The sequence below is a fragment of the Schistocerca americana genome, chromosome 2, assembly GCF_021461395.2.
Source record: "Schistocerca americana isolate TAMUIC-IGC-003095 chromosome 2, iqSchAmer2.1, whole genome shotgun sequence".
NCBI lineage: Eukaryota > Metazoa > Arthropoda > Insecta > Orthoptera > Acrididae > Schistocerca > Schistocerca americana.
The window spans coordinates 474,334,889-474,355,730 of NC_060120.1; the positions used below are offsets into that span (position 1 = coordinate 474,334,889).

The 20,842-nt window shown below is 42.7% G+C and overlaps 1 protein-coding gene across 2 annotated transcripts in view; it reads left to right on the forward strand.

Annotated features, from left to right (window-relative positions):
• The window catches only part of LOC124594844 (spindle and kinetochore-associated protein 1-like), a 90,988-nt gene that overhangs the window by 5,964 nt on the left and 64,182 nt on the right, over positions 1 to 20,842 (forward strand). The window contains exon 1 of one of the 2 annotated variants that reach the window (XM_047133300.1): positions 7,164 to 7,209. The exons of the other annotated variant lie outside the window; for it this stretch is intronic. Coding sequence (XP_046989256.1) covers positions 7,206 to 7,209 — 4 coding nt within the window. The 5' untranslated portion in view covers positions 7,164 to 7,205. Of the gene's footprint in view, positions 1 to 7,163; positions 7,210 to 20,842 lie in introns of those variants that run through there. 2 annotated transcript variants of the gene reach the window in all.

Consider the following 20,842-nt stretch of genomic DNA (forward strand, 5'->3'; position numbering starts at 1 on the left):
CATTGGACAAAATAGAACACACAGCATACACAACATGCTTTAAGAGGATAGGACAGGTAGGCTATGGGGATAAGACTGGTGATTGGCCATGCCATTGATTGAGATACCATCCTGGCAAACTGTTTAGTGATCCATGAAACCCCAAACCAGAATGGCTGGACAGAGCAGCTCCATTCTCCTGAATATGAGGTCAGTGTCCCAAAGGCTGCATTGCTTCATTCGGTAATTCTTTAATGAATAATGTTTCTTCATTTGCACATAAATCGTTTCATGTAACTTGCAATATAAAATATTGTTTCCTTCCTCACTGCTCACACATTTACACTCACCAATAATTTCAGGTCTGAGAAATGCTGTTGCGCCCCTTGACTCAGTTCCAGATTCCCTATTAAACTATGTGCTACAGTCCACCTGAAAAACTAGACCAGTGGACATTACTATCACATATTATACAGCTTTACACAAGATCCTTGTAAAAGTAGTAAACTATATTCAAGTACTGAAATTTGAGAAGGTAGTTTACCCCTTTCATTACTATCCACTACTCCTGAACCCTCAAAATAATCTTTAATTGTGTAATATCCCTTGATTTGATTTTGACAGAGAAGCTAAAACAGCTTAGGTCCAACCCGCCACTGCTCGCACTGAAACGAAGTTTATTGTGTGGTCTCTCTCCCTGTATATCTAATAAAGCCAACCAATGCCCTTAAACAGTGCAAGAAGCCCCTTTACCAGTTTTTTGTTAGACACAATTTCTTCAGGTCTAGTTGTCCCAAAGATTCTGCATCTTTTGCACTCCAGTGCCATGAATTTGAAGATTAGGTGTGATACAGTTTCTTCACCCTCATCATAGGTTCTGCATTTAGGGTCTTCATCCATTATACCCATTATATGTAGATGTTTTTTTTTTTTAATTACCATGGCCGGTCATCAGTCCAGTCATGAGTTTGACTTCTTTCCTGTTCAATCCCAGGATTACAGAGCTCCTTTTAAAACATAGCTTCGTCACCATTACCTTACCACGTTTTTGTTTATGGACCTTGGTCCAAGTATTCTACACACTGTATCCAGAGCCATTTCCGTAGTTCTTGTTTGATCATAGCCTTGGTGATTGTCAGGACAGGTTCCAGTCCAATAAATGGAACCGTTGCCACCATCCTGGTCAATCTGTCGGCTTGTTCATTGCCACAAATCCCTGGGTGGCCAGGGACCCACACTAGGTTTACCCTTGTGCTTCCTCATAGCTCCACCAGAGCCCTGTGGCATTCTGCAACAATCTTAGATCTCGTTGCAGGAGCTGCCAGTGATTTCAGGGCTGTCTGGATAGATGTAGATGCTACGGTCATTGTAGCACCTACGCATATTCTCCTCCACACATGCCCTGATTGCAGTAATTTCAGCTTGGAATACAGAGGCCAGTTTTCTTAGAGAGATGATGCCCTCCGGTCTTGGCTGAATCCCGTATGCCCCTGCCCCAATACCCCTGTACGGTGTCGAACTGTTTTTTCGCATTGCTCCTTGCTTCTAATTATTATATTGTAAAGCTTGTTGAAGCTGTTGGAAGTTATTATATAGTCGGCAGGTATTTCCCCAGCCATTCCTATGTTTACCTCACTCACTATGTTAGCGTGTTTTTCTGGATATCCTGATGAGATCCATTTTTTGCCACTTTTAAGTCTGTATGCCCCAGCTGCTGCCTCTATCTTGACCCAAAGTTGTAATGTCCAGCATGGTTCCCATCCTAGCGGTTGGTGTGCTGCTAATTCCACCTGTTATGGCTAAGCAGGCCAGTCTCTGCACCTTAGCAAGGTCCTTAGCTGCAATTTGCTGTTCTTCTTTCTTCCACCACACTCGGCCCCTTAAGAAATCCTAGGTCTAACCACTGTGGTGTATGTCCAGTGCATACCTTTGGGGCTTAGGCCCCAGTTTTTACCACAAGCCCTTACGGTATTCTATAGAGTCCTTTTTGCCTTGGAACAGATACTCTTAATGTGAGGGTCCACGTTAGTTTCTCATCTAAGGTTACCCCTAGATATTTCACTATCCCCTTCACAGGCAGAGTTTCAGCAAAGAGCTTTGGATTCCAACTGGAGTGTTGGATATGCCTCTTCGTAAATGGCATCACAACAGTCTTCTTAGGATTAACCCTCAGATCCTGTTTAATGCACCATTTTTGCACAATGTCCAATCCTCCTTGTGCCGTATTTCTAACTGGGTCAGTAAATTTGCCAAGTATTACTACGACAAGGTCATCTGTGTATCCTTGGCAGAAGCATTGTTTGGAATTTAGTTCCTCAGTGAGTTTGTTCACCACTAGATTCCACAATAAAGGGGACAAAACTCCTCCTTGTGGTCAGCCTCTAGTGGTGTTAATTACCATCTTTTCATTCATCATGGTAGCCTCCACCTTCCTTCCACTAAGCATGGCCCTGGTCCACCTACTTACAGTGGTCCCTAGGTCATGCACCTCTGCGTGGAATCAAAGGTCATGTTATTGAAGGCCCTCTCGATATCCAGGAAGATGCAGAAGGCTATTTCGTGGAAATGAGGTGCTTTCTCCACCCTCCCAATGAGTTGGTGGAAACTGGTTGATATGCATGTTGGTTTGAATGTAGAGGGACCCTAATTAGCCTCCTCTCCCCAACTTATACATTTACCAGTTTTTCCAATGGTTTGAGAATGGAGGACAGACTGATTGGTCTCATATCCTTGGCCTTGGTATGATCAATACTCCCTGGCTTTGGAATGAAGACAACCTTCACTGCCCTCCAAGCATTGGGAATAATTCCTACTGCTAGACTAAACCTGAATAACCTGCATAGCACTCTTATTAGAGTTTCTCCTGCCTTTTGCAGGAGAGCTGGAAAAATTCCATCCAGGCCAGGTGACTTGAACGGTTGGAATGTTCCCACCACCCATTGGATTTTATTAAAGTCCACACACTCCTTGGCCGATTCCCAGTCCTCTCTTAGAGTGTCTGAGAACCATTGTCTCTGCGGGATCACATTCTGGTCTGTGTTGTCAGGCAGAGCATATAGAGGAAAGTGTGTTTTGAGGAACATTTCCAGCGTCTAATGTGCTGTCTTTGTATATTCCCCATCCTCCTTCCTCAACGTACCTCCTGGATTGATGGGTACTGTAGTGAGGATTCTGTGAAGTCTGGCTTGAGCAGCCGTGTTCTCCACTTCCTCGCAGAATGCCTTCCAAGGATGTCTTCTTTGCTTGTCTTATTGCAAGGTTGTAGTTGACAAGGGCCTCACGATATTTAGGCCATTGTCCTTTACGTCTCGCAATGTTAAACAGTCTTTGTACCCGTTTTCTTTGAATTTTCAAGTTATTATTCCACCAAGGCACACTCCTATTTGTGGACTTCCTGGTGATTGTGCAGTTGTCCTGATATGAGGTCACTATGGCAGAGGTAACAGCCTGTGCTACTTCCTCAAACTCCACTGGATTCCTTATTGAGGTTTTACTTTCTGATAAGCCTAAGTCAAGGTCCCTCCTATACGTCTCCCAGTCTGTTTTCCTGGGATTCCTATAGGTCATGGTCTGTCTAATTGCCATTTCAACCTTGAATTTAATGTACATGTGTTCTGGTGAGGATGGCTCTAACACCACGTGCCATTGTTTGACATAGCTGCCCATCATCATGGAACCAAAAGTTATGTGAATTACTTCTTCCTTTCTGCTATTCCTGAATGTAGGTTTATTGCCCCTATTCAGGACCTCCAAGTTGTTAGCTAAAAGAAATTCAGGAAGGTACTCACCTCTGCTGTTGGTGTCCTTTTTGCCCCACACTAGGTTGTGGGCGTTGGCGTTGCATCCCACCAGCAGTTGGTCACCTTGCCGATGGCAAGCCTCTACCAGTCTTCTCACCACCAAAGGAGGAGGAGAGCTGTCTTTAAGGAATGAATGCTGAGGCCAAAATAATTTCCCTTGTGATACCGTCCTGACATTGCTGCATTTTAATGGTAACTAGGTCCCGTGGAGCAGAAATCTATTATTAACATGAGAGAAATTCCATTTCTTACATAGATGCGTGTTCGGGAGTTTCTTAGGTTTCTAGAGTAAATCAGCTTACCTCCAGTGCCACCGAGGCCCAATATGCCCCCTTTATATAAGTAGGGTTCTTGTATCAGGGCCCCGTCCACTTGCTGCCTCCCCAGGTAGCGGCTCAGAGCAGCAGAGGCCCGTTTACTGTGCTGCAGATTACTCTGCAGCACCTCCAGTCTCCGTCTTGCTGCTGTCATTGCCTTTGAGGTCTTTGTGAACCCTGACGGTGACCTGCGAGAACCCTAAAAACAATTTCAGGTCCTACACTCGCATTGCCTTCAGGGACTTCACTCTGACCTCCACCATGGTTCCTCCTTCTGGTTGACCACTCTCCAGTCTTCTGTCGAGACTTTTGGGTTCTGAGCGCCTATTTTCTTGAACAGAGTCTTCGGGAAGACATCCTTAAGGATTTTTGGTACCCATATTGATACCTTTGCGATCTTAAGAAGTTCCGCTACCGTCTTCAGCAGCAGCTTTGCATCTTCTCACAGGGATATCATGGGCACCTTGCCCTTAAGCCATTCCATCATGTGCACCCGCTCACAAACAAAAATGAGGGCACCATGATCTAGATAGACCCTCCTGAAGTTGGGTCCTGGATCAGTCTCCCCCATTTTCAAAGAGAGCCATCTGTACATATTCCTCCTGCTGCGAGGTGATGGCCACCAGTGGATTGCCTTCCTGAATAACTGTCATCTTAGAAACCAAGACTGCAGTACTATAGGTCTGTTTCCCTATTTCTTGCCTTGGTTTTTTCTGGGCTCGCTTATCCAGGGAGGAGGGAGTCTTAGATTCTTCCATTATCCTCTTGCTGCCTGTCTTCGACGTTGTGGGCGTCTGCGTATCCCCTTCAGTCTGAGACAGTTTTTTTCTTGGGAGTCTTAGGTTCAAGTCCCTTTAATTCCCTCCACTTGTCTTTAGGAAGCCATTCTTTCCCTTCCTTTTTCCTCTGTTCCCGGCTGGGTTGGGGATTTTCTTTGCCCGGGGACTGGGTATTTGTGTTGTCCTCATCATTTCATTCTCTTCATTCGTGACAGTCCTAGATTGGACTGTGTAAAAATATTGGACTGTGTAAACATTGGACTTTGTATGGGCACTGATGACCACAAAGTTGAGTGCCTGACAAACCCATCATCATCATCATGATCATCATCATCATCATCATCATCATCTTAGCCTAGCCATCTGCGGACAACATAACTGCAGTTATGAGAACTCCCCTCCTTAGTGTACCGAAGGCCTCACAGAGGTCTTCTCATATGGGCAATACCCTCCAAACCTAGACCACAAACAGATTTCCCGTGCTGTATCCTCACACACCTCCAATCCACCACCACCACCACGGCTCAGCTACAAAGGAGTGCCCCCCCCCTCCCACCCCAGTCATCAAATATCATCATCCTGAACTGGAACAACTGAACCAGGTCCTTTGCCACAGCTTTGACTCTCTCATCGTGCCCTAAAATGACACACCCTACCCAGGATTCTTCCCACCCTTCCTAAAATTTTGTTCCATTGCCCACCAACCTACACAACAGCCTAGTCCATCCTCATGCCACTCCCTCTCCCTGTGGCAGACCAAGGTGCAAGACCTATCCATTCCACCCACCCAGCACCTCCTATTCCAGTCCTGTCACGGGCTTATCCTTCACCATCAGAAGCTGAGCGCGTGTGGGAGCAGCCATGTCATATATCAACTCAGCTGCAAACACTGCTCAACCTTTTATGTCGGTATAACCAACCAGCTGTCAAGGAAGATGAATGGCTGCTTCCAAACTGTTGTCAAGAATGAAGTTGGCCACCCAGTGGCACAACATGCAGGAACACGCTCAGTTTCAGTGGCTGCTTCACAAACAGCCGTATGGATCTTTCCCTTTACCAATAGCTTCTCAGAACAACACAGTTAGGAGTTGGCCTTACAACACATCCTTCTTTCACGGAATCATCCGGGCCTCTATCTCAGGTAACCCACTGTCCCCCACACCCTCAACCCAACAGTTTCCCCTTCCTCCATTCTGTCACCCCTTTCCTATTCACGTCGCCTTCAGCATGTGCCGCATTCCTGGTGGGATGTGCCAGCCCAAAGACCTGCCATCCCTTCCTCCCACTTTTCTGGTCAGTAAATTGGCCACCTCATTCTGAGCCACAAGCCACCAACTCCCTGTCCCTCTGCCTGCCTCCTCCCTCTCTTTCTATACACCCGGCTGACACAACTCCCAGCAAAACCATGCCACTAGCCAAAAAATAGTATTGGCATTTAGGTGTAGCCTGCACCATATAGAGGCATAGGTGTGTGTGTGTGTGGGGGGGGGGGGGGGGGGGAGGGGGGGTTATGTTAATTACTTTAGCTCGCCAGAGGATAACAAGTGCATACTACTGTTAGTTTTATTTATGTTTGTTGTTAATTTATTACATACTGCCCAATTGTAAACACCCTTGAGGGTTTCATTCGCTTTCCCTAATAGGAGATCGGATGTTTTGTCAGTGGTTATGATGTTCTTTCGTTGGCAAAGAGAACTTTCTCTCCATGTTTTACACTGTCTTGGAAAGTTATTGATGTGTATTAAGAAGAGGATTGGACCCAATACACTACCCTGACAAACACCAATGTTCACATATTTTTTGTCTGACAATTTACAAAAAAATTATCAGCAGCAGCATGTGTGGACAATCTACATCTTTTGCACCCCGTTTTCTAAGACAGAAACCACTCATTCACAGTTCCTCTTACACTTGACACTTCTAGCTTGTCTATAGTATTTTATCGTCAAGTATGAAAAGCCTTACACAATTCTAACAAAATGCCTGTAACATAATGATCCCTATTGAGAACTTCAAGTATCATTTTTGTGACCTCTACAGTTACTGATATTTTACTTCTTCCACACTGGAAATCAAACTGCTTCGTTAAAGAAGTTGTATTTAGTCATGTAACTCAGGAGTTTCTCTTTTATGATTTCTTCAGTTGTTTTTGAGAGCGAGCACAGCAGTGAATCTGGCCTTTAATTTATTTCCACATTACCTTTCTTTAGTAAGGGTACCACTTATGCATGTTTCAGGTACTCTGCCACGCGGAGTGGCTGCGCGGTTTGAGGCGTCATGTCACGGACTGTGCGGCCCCTCCCGCCGGAGGTTTGAGTCCTCCCTCGGGCATGGGTGTGTGTGTTGTTCTTAGTATAAGTTAGTTTAAGTAGTGTGTAAGTCTAGGGACCAATGACCTAAGCAGTTTGGCCCCTTAGAATTCTCACACATTTGAACATTTTCAGGTACTCTGGGGAGACACATGAACTTAATTGATCAACTTATTATCTCTGTTAAAGGGGCTGTGGGCTATGTATGCACACCTCCAAAACATACAGGAACCTCAACTATGTCTGCTGATTTCTCATTTCTTAATTGTTATTCTCTCTTCTAAAGTTCCAGCTCTGATGTGAAAAATAACATCATTGTGCTTTCTGTATAAGTCACTGCTAGTGCTACGTGTGTTTCAGGAAGATTTTGCTGCAGCTTCTCTGCAATACCAGAGAAATAATCATTTGCAGAATTTGCTAATGCCCGACAACTTTCTATTACCCGATTCCCATCTTTGATTTATATGTTGTTATACTTGCATTTAAATTAAAAACCTTAATGTGCAGCATGCAAAAGATGTTTTTCTTTTGAACTAGCCTACTGTAGTTTCTTATACTTGTCTACCTTTTTCAGTTTCTTGTTGTATAATATCTCACACCACTTTGCTATTGTTTCCTGCATTATATATTAATTTGTCATTGAATATTTTTTTTTTTTTTTTTTTTTGCTGCAAGCAGTATCCTCCTATATATATTTTTATAACTGTGAATACCTCAAGGAACTGGATTTGTGTAGTGCTTTTGGCACTGGATTAGTGCAGTGCTTTCCCAAAGAACTGAGGAATTTCTAATACCCACAGTTATGTACCTGTTTTCCTTAGCTGCTACAGTAGAAATAGCTACTTTTGGAAATGGAGCCTCAAAAGTTAATTTAAACAATGTGCAGAATTTAGTGAACTGGCACCTAAACCTCCAGATGTCAGACACTCAGATCGGTACCAAATGTTGTATGTGGATAGAGTATCAAGCAAAACACCGATTTACTGAGTGCTATGTGCTTCCAGCTAGAACATGCCCAAACGGTAATCAAAAGTAACACCACAACTACGGAGCACATGAGAGGCATATCTGTGAGTGACAGTTTTGTAGATCTCTCATGGGTGAGATCATAGAGCGTAAGGTTGTTGTACCAAGAGTCCCCTATTCAAACCACATTGATGACAATTTGTTTTAACTGTTTACAAGTGAAACTGTTACAGGGAAGAACATTGTCCTGTCATGTAAAAGGACCTTTCAGAGTTTGTAACAATGTTGTTTTGGCAGTCTGCTTTTCCTTTGTTTGTTGAAGGTAGCAAACTTATAGAGTAAATTGGTATATATATATATGTGTGGTATTCTATCTGACATGTACGACAGAACAGACACAACAGGTGATGAAGTTGATAGTGCATTTGTAGTTTTCACAGAATAAACATAAACAATCGGAAGAGTAGAATAAAGAAACGTATGGCAGTATTGATAGTCCCATACAACACTTTCAGAAGGAAAAAAAAGTCGTAATTGGGGTATGAAATCAGTACCTTTGGTACAGCAATCTAACGCTGTACTAACTTCCCCATGGAAGCTATGCATATTAGTAACTCACAATCATGCTTTTCCTGTACTCCATAGTTGTGGTGTTACATTTAATTAAGACTTATTCCTGTTATGCTGGACAACAGCACATAGTACAGACTAAATCGGAGTTTTGTTTGATACTCACTGTAGTGTCCTGCGGTTGGCAGGAAAGACTAACAATCAAGTTTGAACGCACTTTATTATAATAAAAAGCTTTCTTGGCATGCACTAATTTCCAAATGCAAGAACAAGAAACACAGCAGTTCATGTGGTGGCAAAACCAGATAAGAGCACAAGACAATAAAGAAAATAATGACCAAAATACTACTCTATCAATTACAAAGATACAACGTGTTACTGAATGCTATGGCGAGTGTCTAGTATGCTAGAGCCGGCATAAGTATTGGGTGGAGCTGTCCTAACTCTAGGTGCACACTGCCGGTCTGACCCTGCTGGCATGCTTATAATGCCAATTTGGCAGAATGCAACACGTAGGCACATGAGTTCAAATTGGTGGATCACTGTCATATGTCTTTTTGTGAAGCACTTCTGTGTTTATGCAGAAAGCCTGTTATTGTGTACATCCACTGGCGATGTTTCGTTCTCAGCTCTTGAAGGGAGGTCAGCAGCCCACCTCACTTATCTGTTGTGCAGGCCCTCTGACTGATAAGGGGCTGCTATGACATTTCTCCCCCAGGAAAAAGAATGCACAGCACCACAAACGTCCATTGGAGTACGGGCGTCGTAGTTGACATCCATGGGTTCGTGGCCGGCAGGGTTGGGAGGTGGTGACGCAGCAGGGGCAGCTAGCAGCAGACACAGTGGCTGGGGTTGAAGTGGAGGTTCCATCACAAGGCGGCTGGCGATATGCACTGGCAGCTCCCCTGGGGTGTCGTGGTCCAACAGATGGGGGTGGAGCTGGTTGAGGTGCTGGCAAAACTGTCAGCCCACTGGAGAAACGCCATTGCCTGGACGCAGAGCTTGGTGATGATTTCAGGCACCCAGCTTGCCTGTGGATGAGACAAGATACACCCAGACCTCCTGCCTGATGCAGGAGGAGTGTGCCAGAATGCGGGCGGGAGGGTGAGAAACCTCGGGAACAAGGACTGATAAGGGAGAGCAGAATGGTCAACCGTGAAGTATCTCCACTAGACTTTTACTGGCATAGTGGGTGGTGCGGTATGTAGCCAAAAAAAGAAGCATGGCGTCCTCCAAAGGGTGATGGCTCAGCAGCTTACCGAGCTGGGTCTTGAACATCCGCACAAAACTTTCTGCCCGGCCATTTGATGCAGGGTGAAATGGGGCAGTATGGACGAGGGAAATTCCATTGGTAGTACAGAATTGCTTAAACTCGGTCAAAGTAAACTATGGACCATTATCTGTAATGATCGTTTTGGGGAATCCCTTGATAGCAAAGAGATGCTGGGGAATTTTGATAGTCTCAGCAGAAGTGGTGGTCATCATGCGGGAGATGTAAGGGTATCCTGACCTAGAGTCTATCAGTATGAGCCACTTGGAACTGAGAAATCCAAATGGAGATGCTCCCACAGAGCAGCTGCATCCAGCCATGAAAAATACTGGCACTGGGGTGCTGCCTGACGTGTTTGGCACGTGGTACAGGCTGACACAAGGGAGGCAATGTCTTAATCCAAACCGCACACAGTAAAGGTGTCTGTGGGCCAGCTGTTTGATGAGGATGATGCCCCAATGGCCAGTGTGGAGGAGGTCGAGGTGCAATGCATGTGGTGGTAGAGATCTCGCAGCATCTGATCCTGAGCGGTGGCCCGCCGGACTGCATCAGCATCCAACGGAAGCCTGTCCAGAGCTGTGACCACGTCTGATTCCACATGGAAACAAACCAAGGGGGAGGCATCAAACTCACGGTCCACCCCGGCAGGCAGTCGGGACAGAAAATCGGTGTTTGCTTGCCATTCAGATGTACAATAGACAACATTGGTTGAACATCAACAGGAAGAGCGCCCAACGCCGAAGGCAGTGCACTGTCCAGGTAGGCACTGCTGTGCCCGGGAGAAACAAAGAAACCAAAGGTTTGTGGTCAGTCTGCAGAATGAAATGATGACCATAAACAAAATTGTAGAATTTAGTTAGGCCAAAAACCAGTGCCAAAACTTCCTTTTCAATTTGACTATAATTGATTTGAGCATAGGTCAGTTTTTTGGATGCGAAAGCTACTGGCATCTCAATGCTGTCGACTGCTTGTGAGAGCACCGCATCCAGGCTATAGTCTGATGCATTGGCGGCGATGATTAAGGGCAGGGGATGATTGTAAGTGGCCAGACAAGGAGGGCAGAAGAGAGCTGACTTGAGATGTGTGAAAGCCTGTTCACACGCCGTGTTCCAAACCCAATGCGCACCCTTGCACAATAACCCTGTCATGGGTGCTGAAATCTCGGCGGTGTGCGGTATAAAACGCCAATAGTAGTTGATTTGGCAGAGAATGGATTGCAGTTGGTTCACGTTGGCGGGAGGAGGCAGGTTTCGAATCACTTCGACGTACTCCATGTAGGCTACAGGCATCAATCGTGAACCTGAGATAACTGACCTCTTGTGCAAAAAAGTCACACCTTTCTTTCCGGCAATGCAGGTTAGCATAAAAAAAAACCTGAAATAGCCTATCCAGCTTGTCCGCGAGGTCCACTGCGGACATGCCACCGATAGTGACATCATGCAGATAATTTGCCACCCTTAGCACCTGGCTTGTAAGGCATTCCAAATAACATTGGAAAATGGCAGGGCTGCTGGCAATGCCAAATGGGAGGTGGTTGTACCAGAAAAGGAAACATAGGGTATTGATGACTAAGATCTGCTGCGATTCATCGTCCAGCGGCAGCTGCAAATAAGCATCGGGCAAATCAATTTTGGTGAAAACGGTTGAGCCCACAAGATGTGTGAGTATATTGTCCACCGATGGGATAGGATATGCATTGATGATGGACTGAGAATTGACTGTGACCTTAAAATCACCACAGATGGGTAAAGCACCGTTTGAATTCTCGACTGTCACGATAGGTGTTGCCAAGCGACTGTGCGCGATGGGAGAAAGGATGCCTTCGTCTTGTAAGCGGCGAAGTCTCGGTGAGACTGGGCGGGCCTTAAAAAAATGAGGGACAGCAGAGGGAAGAAGCTGATCATGTGCTGTGAAACCATTCATCCCTGGTGTGGAGGATGAGAACAATGTTTCATATTTGCTGAGGAATGGGACAAGGAGGGGATCTAAACCACCTGTACCTTGTCCTGCACTGACAAACCCAGAGGACCAAAAATGTCAGCACCCAAAAGGTTAGTAGTACTGGGAGAGCTGACCATCAATTGTAAGAGATCTGTGAGTGGAAAAATGCCGTCAACTGATATTGGGTGATTACTGAAACTATGCAAGGCATGAGTGTGTAGGGATAAAACCAGTGAACCCAAGTGCTGGTGTGTGGTACCATCCACAATAGAGATGGATGATGTTGTGTCGATTTGGAAGACCACCGGAACATGTGCTACCTCCAAGGTAAGGAGAAAACAGGCCTCTGATTGAGGAATGATGGAGAATACTTGTCTGTCAATGGAAGATTCGTGACAAACTTGTGTGTCCGCAGGAAGCGTGGCATCTACGCGATGTTTCTGTGAAGCCTGACACACCATGGTGATATGGCTTGCTCAGCTGCAAGCCGTGCACCTTGCTTGCCGGTGGGGGCACTCCGACCATTGGTGAGAATAGAAACAGCCCAGACAGGATGGAAAACAAGTGTAAGATTCTCTGTCACTGGATGGACCAACAGATTGACAAGACTCTTGTTTGGCGCTAGGCAAATGGCAAGCCATGAAAACAGCCAGATCAAGACTCAGCGGTTGTACTGGTGAGACTGTTCAAATGCACGAATGATCAGCAGGCAGGTGTTGAGGGAAGGGTCCTGCAACTTCAAAATATCAGCCCGAAGACCCTCATCTGGTGTGTGAACCACCACCATATCGCGTATCAACAAAGAGGCATAAGACTGCTTGCAGGCAACGTTGGCGCACCGGAATTTACAATCATGGGAGAGACACTGGAGCGTCATAATCCATTCCCGATATGTCTGACCCGGGGACTTTCTACAAGAAAAGAAAGTCTGACACGGATGGAGCTGACATGTGTTTTTGTGTCAAAGTACTCAAAAAGGCAGACCTTAATATGGGTAAAGGAGAGATCACGAGGGGATTGCTCAGTATTCAGTTGTTGAATTAAACAATACACCTGTGGACCAACTGTTCTGTTGCTGTTGGGGGGGGGACCGACTTTGATTTTCATCGTGGATCCCAGGTGCCAGTAAATGTTGTTCGAGCAGTTTGAGATAATTTGACCATGCTTCGACAGACCTATCAAAAGCAGGAAACCTTGGTGGAGCCTCATGCAAAGTGTTCAATTTACTCACGATGGAATCAATTCTATGAGCTACCTCTTGCAACTCTGGGGAGTTAGGGCGAAGTTCTTACCATGTGAGAGCTGCCTGAATCTGCTATTGTGTTTCCATCAAGGACTGAAGTAGTTCCTCTGAGGAGGCCAATTCATTCGAAAATGGAAGTTTTACCTTTGTTGCCAATTTACTGTAGTGTCCTGTGGTTGGCAGGAAAGAACTAACAATCAAGTTTGAAAACACTTTATTATAATTAAAAAAAATGCCTTCTTGGCATGCACTAATTTCCAAAAGCAAGAACTACGAGAAACACAATTCTTGTGGTGTCAAAACCATATAAGAGTACAAGACAATGAAATAAAATAATGACCAAAATACTACTCTACCAATTACAAAGATACAACATGCTACTGAAGACTACGGCGAATGTGTACTATGCTAGAGACGACTTAGGTATTGGCCGGAGCTGTCCTAAGTGTAGGTATACACTGCTAGTCTGACTCTCCTAGCATGCTTATAATGCTGATTCAGCGGAGTGCTTCGTGTCGTCACATGAGTTCCAATTGGTGGATCACTGTCATATGTATTTTCATGAAGGAGGTCTGTGTTTATGCGGAAAGCCTGTTATTGCTCATATCCTCAAGCAATGTTTCGATTTGAGCTCTTGAAGGGAGGTCGGCAGCCCACCTTGCTTGTCTGTTGTGCGGGCCCTCTAACTGATCAGGGTTGGTTTTATGCGGTGTTTGCTGTGGTTCTGGTATTCGTGCAGTTGGGTGATGAATTTTTGTGCGATTTAGTGTTTTCGAGATGAATTCAACAAAGAAATGATATCATCAGTCTTTCAGGGACGCCTAGTCTGTTGAATTTCCGTGTATTATACAATTGTGGAAAGGTGAAATATTCGCATTCTGTTCCATGTGATCATTTGATACAAACATTGCTTACGGAGGAAGAACTGAATTAATAAATCGTATTAAATCCGTTAAACACATCTCCAACACGAAAATGAAGGGTAGCAGTAAGAAAGTAGATTCAATTTTTACCGCCCCTGGAGCTGACCTTGATGTAATAAGAGCAGAATGTTTGTTAACTTAATTTTTAATTGAACATAATATTCCATTAGCTGCTGCTGATCATGCTGGTGCCCTTTTTAGGAAAATGTTCTTTGGTTTGGAAATGGCAAAAAGATACGGTTTTGGTCATACATAGACTTCACATACTTTGAAAGAAATGGCGACAGATTCAAGAAATGAACTCATTACCTGCATGCAATGTGAACCGCTTACTTTGGCTACAGATGGGAACAATGACGCTAAGCTTTATCCCTTGGTCGTCACCTGTTTTAGGAAAAGATAGTTACTTCGGTGCTGTCTGTCCCAGCCTTGATGGGTGATTCAACGGGGCATGATATTGGAAATCATTAATTTCACAGTTGGAGTATTACAAAATACCAGTTGAAAATTGTGTAGTGTTCTGTTCAGACAATGCTCCAGTCATGATTGGAAAGAATAATGGAGTTGCTGCTGTTTTAAAGGAAGCACAGCCATATGTCTTTGTGCTTGGGTGCTCTGTCATTTGATTAACTTGGCTGCTGAGAAATGTGCAAGCAGTTTGCCTGTTAAGATTGATGAACTTTTAGTTGGCATTTTCTATTATTTAGAAAAGAGCTGCAAGAAGTTCCAAGAGCTTCACACAAGGAAACTAAGAAGATATTAAAACATTATTGCACAAGATGGCTATCTTTAGGAAAGTATATGCAAGGACTGTTGGAGCAGTGGAATCCTTTAGTTGGGTTGAAGATGAGGCGCGTGTTGGTGCTCAGTGTGCACCAAGTAGCTGAACATCATTTACAATCCCAAAAGCTGAGCTTCATGGTTCTAAAGACCATAGAAAGAGGGAGGCTGTCAAGTCAACAGAATTGGTTGCCCCCCCCCCCCCCCCCCCCCCCTGAGATTTGCATCTGACACTCCTGTGCTGAAGAAGGACGACATTATTCAAAGCCATGAAGAAAAAACTGTTTCTCTCTTAAGGCTTAAACCAGCCATACTGTGCTGTCATTCCTGTATTTGAGAATCTCAGTTCTGCAGAGTGCTTCCCATCAAATTCATAAACTGTTAGAACTAATGATGAACCTATTACAGCAGCTTCTTTCCGGTTTTTTAAACCTAAAGTTATAAAGAGTTCCCTGTTACAGAATGTTCAGTACCATCTTAATGAGAATCAGAGAGACAATGATGATCTAGTTATTGGAGTTCAGAAAATGAATTTGGTGAAGAAACTTAATGATAAAGATAAATAAAGATTCTTTTTGTCTGTCAGAGTTTACTTCTGCTGTGCATGTGATTATACAGGGTGTCTATAAATGAATATCGGGATTTTAACACTTTATAATATTTATTACATTAAACTTTCAGTTTTTTATGTCAAATGAAAGAGAAACTGAAACAGTTTTACCAAGAACCTTATAAATGTTCTATGTGAGCACCATTTGTCACACGGCACACACAAAGTCTATAGCCGAGCGCTGGATAGGCCGCAAGGGGCCCAATGACAGGGCCTCCACGTTCACTCGACCTAACACCGTGCGATTTTTTTCCTTTGGGGCTTCATCAAGGATCGTGTGTACGTGCCTCCGCTACCAGCAGACCTCCCTGAATTAAGAAACCGGAGTGAAGCAGCTGTTGCTACAACCACTGAAGACACACTTATCTACGTTTGGGAAAAACTCTGCTATAGACTTCGGGCGTACTGTGTGACAAATGGTGCTCACATTGAACATTTATAAGGTTCTTGGTAAAACTGAGTTGCTCTTTCATTTGACATATCATTTCTAACTCTAAGTTTAATATAATAAATATTATAAAGCGTTAAAACCCTGATATTCATTTATAAACACCCTGTTTCACAAACAAGTTTCTCCTCAGTGATGAAGTACTGAAGCATGCAGAGGTTGCAGAAGTTTCCAAAATTGATGACACCAAGTTTTCTTCTGTAGAATTTCTTGTAGAAAGGTTTTCAGCATCCCTGCCGAGGAAGGGAAGTGAGTCAGCTGATGACCAATGAATGTGCTTCAGAACCAGTTTGTGGCCCTGCAGGTTGATGACTCTGCTACTGTTGAGAGCAAGAACTTGACAGATGAGCATTCATGGAGCTGATGGTGTTCCTAAGTACGATGGGTTATCCAGGCTAATGCTTTCTATTTTGACCCTACCGCACAGTAATGCTGAGTGTGAGTGTATGTTCAGTTTGGTGAAGAAGAATCACAATCAGTGTAGGTCCTCCGTGTCGAATGAAACACTAGGATCCATTTCTGTTTTGATAACAAGAAGCAGTGGTCAATGTTACATAGATAGTTTTCCTTCAGAATTTCTGAAGAAAGCTACTCATCTTCGTCTCTCCTCTGCAACCTGTGTTGGAATATAGCCAGTGTTCTGTGAACTTGAGAAAATTTTGTAAATAAGTGTAACATTATATGTGTTAACATTTTTTGTAATCTCTTTCTGTGTAGTCTTTTCTCTCTATGTTTGAACACCTTGTGACACCTGCGCGCGTTAAATTTTTGAGATTTGGGATTTTCTGGATTTGGGATTTTCTGGATTTCTGTTTCTGAAAGTTGGCAGGTATGGATCTGATAAAATAATTTTCTAGGCCTACAGTTTTTCAGGTTTCACTGTGCCTGCCTAGCTTTATTATCTGACAGTAAAGATCTAAAATTTTACAATTTCCCCTGTAACCTCTGTAATTATATGGTCTAAAATTGGAGCTGAACTTTTTGAAACCTTTGCAGCAGTTTTTACCATATGTGCCACACCAAAAGTGCTGAAAACGTTATTACTAATTTCACCCTCAACACCTGTGTTAATATATATGTCTCCACATGCTATTACATGTTTATCCTAAAAAAAGCATAGTTCTCTCACCCATGACAACAGATATTTGAATACATCATTACTGGTACATGAAGTCATGTAGAACACAGTTGGTACGTTCTGATGTAGGACAAGCCACTGTGTTACAATTTATCGTCACATGATTTAAAATTACATTAATTGCGGTATTTTTACTTTAAATGTGCATTAAGTAATAATGTTCAAAGTATATATATTGTGCAAGTGGAAGAGAATATGTTGTAAAAGCAAAAAAGAGCATATACTGTACAGATCGATATACGAGGGTGGTTTGAAAAGTTCTTGGAATTACCACGAGAGGTCAGCACTATAGCAACGAGTTGTTTACGTGATATTCATTGGAGTGATGACTGTGAACACATGCCACGGTTGTCAGGGTGTATACGACCCTGGAGATCCGGGAAAAACCCGGTAATTTTTTCATCCGGAAGAAAACCGAGAAAAACGTGGGATTTTTTTAGAATTCCGGGAATTTTTCATTGTTTTAGTTTTCAGTTAAATTTTTGTAATTTTGACTGGTAATAACTAATACTCTAACAAAGGATATTACTGTACCCCGCTACTGCAGAATAATACTTCAACAATAAAACATAAACGATAGAAAAAAACGAATAACTTAAATTGCAAAAGAAATGCGCCATATACACCGACACAGTGCTCATGCAAACGTCTGCCAACTGCAAAGTGTGTCAAAGGCTTTAGGAAGACTATGCAATGCTTCATAACAACAAATTACCTCTGATGAGCGTGAAGTCACAACTGTTTACATTAGATTCGTTTTAGCAGTTACGAGCGGGCTATTGCGCATGCGCAGTTGAGTCGCGTTTGAGTAGTAGATTCACCCTCGTCTGTGGCTGTGTAAGCAGTTGCAGCAAGCAGGTAGATGCTACCGGGAAACGGGGGCGCCGAATTCATATTCTTGAGAAAAAAACTTGTTTCACAAAGCGCCTAGCATCCAGCGCACGTTTGTCTCTCGATTATTCATATGATTTTGAAACGATTCTCTCTTGGATTTTGATCATTTTTAAGACGTTTCAAGTTGATTTCTGACTGAATCATAAGTTGATTGTGTATAGTGTACGTTATGTTTGTCAGGAGAATCCTCGTCGCATCTAGAAATAAACTTTCCCCAGACAAAAGGGGACGGGCTATACGTGCTGAGTGGTGTAAAGCGGAACGGAAAAATGGCAATCACATTTTGATTATGTGGTTGATTGGGTTTATAAATGATCAACCTTGTTATAATTACTAGCGAAATCCATAGACTCAGACTACCAGAATGGAAGTAAACGACTGACACGAATAACAGGCGGGAAAGATTATGTATTATCTTCTCGGTGTATCCAAGAAGATCAAATGTTGACGGAAAATTTTTGACCAGATTGCTACACTAGTAAGGGCCAGTTGTACAGTCCCCGGCTTAAGTTCTATTCTGGAAGTAACGCGGAAAACGTGTTGTACGAACACGTAATGACGCCTAACCTGAAAATAATAGCGGGATAACTAAACCTGTGATTCTGGCAGGGTTAGTGAAGTTAATCGGCGAACAAATTTTGACAATGGTAGGAATAGCTACAGAACTAGTGGATGAGAAGATTGTTTGTTAGAATGAGGAAGGAGAAGAAACAGGGACATCACACAAATTATGGAAGAATAAGAAGATTCCAAATTTGTATAAAAATTTCGTAATACTACTTTTCGATCTCATGCTTGAGAAACTGGTGCGTATGAATGAAACTTGAAATTATTTCCTAACATGAAGCTTTTTGCTTGTACTAGGCATTTTATATTGGTACTTCGTGAATAATATTCTGTTGTTATAAAAATGGCCATTTGTGCCAAAACAGTCTGGTTTATTTGGTGTGTGTTACAAAATTTTGTTTTATCTAGAAGACATTGACAAAATAGACGTAATCATATCGAGAAACCGCATCAGTCTTGGGTATTGTTTGTGTTAGCAGCTTTTTCAGTATTAGATAACGACATTTCGAGTTTTCATGTAGCAAAACGTTTGACGAACTTTGAGGTAATAGATTCTTCCACAAATAATGTGTAATTTCTTGCTTATCTCTTGTCTTTATTGGTTTTGTGACCTATATTTAATTTTATGTCACACAAAACAGCAAGTTATCAGCTAATAGGCAATAAAGAATTCAAATTTTCTGAAGAGTTTTTGTTCTCCTGATTACAAATTATCCCATCCGCTATTAATTGCGAGATTTTTTTAAAAAAGAGGGGCAGGCTGTCAAACCGGCCGACTGGGAGCAGGAGAGGCACCACAGGACATTTCAATTTCCACTGTCCTGAATATAGTTTGATGGCATCCATTGTAAAATAAACACGTTTCAATTCCACAGAAAGAAATAGTGACGTACGATAAAAGAATGCTGTATGAAGAGATGTGGCACTGCACTTTGGCACACTTAAGACCAAATAACATGTCCTACATTTCCTCGAACACATATGTTTTATGTTTCAGACTTTTGAGAAAGATGAGCACTACAAGATGAACATATTTTTGAAAATTCGATTTTTTTTAGTATTGGACCGGTTCGTAAATATCGTAGATCCAGGGCTGATGCCCACAGCATTCCGAGCTATTGTGGGTAGTCTCCACGTGACCCGTATTTCCATTTAGTGATTTTGCTGTTCCCCTTCGTTTACTCTCACGTCAAATGAAAACAAAACAGATATCTGTGGTCGGGAGCTATCAAGTGAATTAAAATACATTCACATAATTACGGAAGGCTAAAATATGTCATTAGTTTCAGATTTTATTTTATTTCTACCTTTCTGACAGCCAAGCATTAATCGCCTTGCTGAACAATGATGTTATTTTTGCCTGTTTGCTAAAGAAATTTGACTTTTATTAACCTTTTCCGCAGAGGCAGTCAATGTATTTGAAACGAAATGTTTAATTCCACAGTACTGGGTAATTTCAACTGTTCGCTGCATTTCAAGTGCACGTTTTCATTTTCTAGCACGTATGGCATTATGCCATAATAAAGAACCAAACATGATATAATACAGTACTGGTGCTCTAAGAAAAGTTACATCCCAAAAAAGCACACTGAAAAGTTTAATATCAGGTCGAGGTGTATTTCGTTGGGAGCACGGACATATGAATGTACACTTTAAGTATGTACTTTAAATGTGCACATTTTAATATGGTTCACGAAATTCCGATACTCTTGAAGTATCCTCTGATGTCTTGTTTCTTTACCTAATGTATGATCTTTCAATGTTTTACACGTACGTACATACGGGCTTCGGGCTTCCTACGTCATGATAGCTGCGCAGGCGCGGTGTAGCCTGTTATCTGCGCTCTCTGGCAACTGCTAAAATGAACCTATTTCTAACTGGTCACCAGAAAATATTACGAATAGTGGTTTGAAAAGCAGCACTTTCAAAGTAAATATCCTTGAACTATGTGCAAGAATGTACCATGAATTTATAAATCACAAAGCATTTGACTCTCATTTAAAAATCAACTCTTTGATGACGAGCCATTTAGAATAATTTAGAACCCAGAAAATTAGACATTTATGTCATTAATAACAATTTTACTGGCACATTTGTGTGATATATCCTAAAAGTGTAACACGCGCGAAAAAGATCAACATTGTATGAGAAAGCTTAGCTTGTCTTGCAGCTTATTAACCTTAGAGACTAATATTATATGTGATAGTTTTGCTTTTTTTGTAGCAACACTATGTATATTAATTTAAACTATTAACTTTCCGTGTTTGTGCTACTTAACAGTGATGCTGTTGGCCCCCTACATCATGTG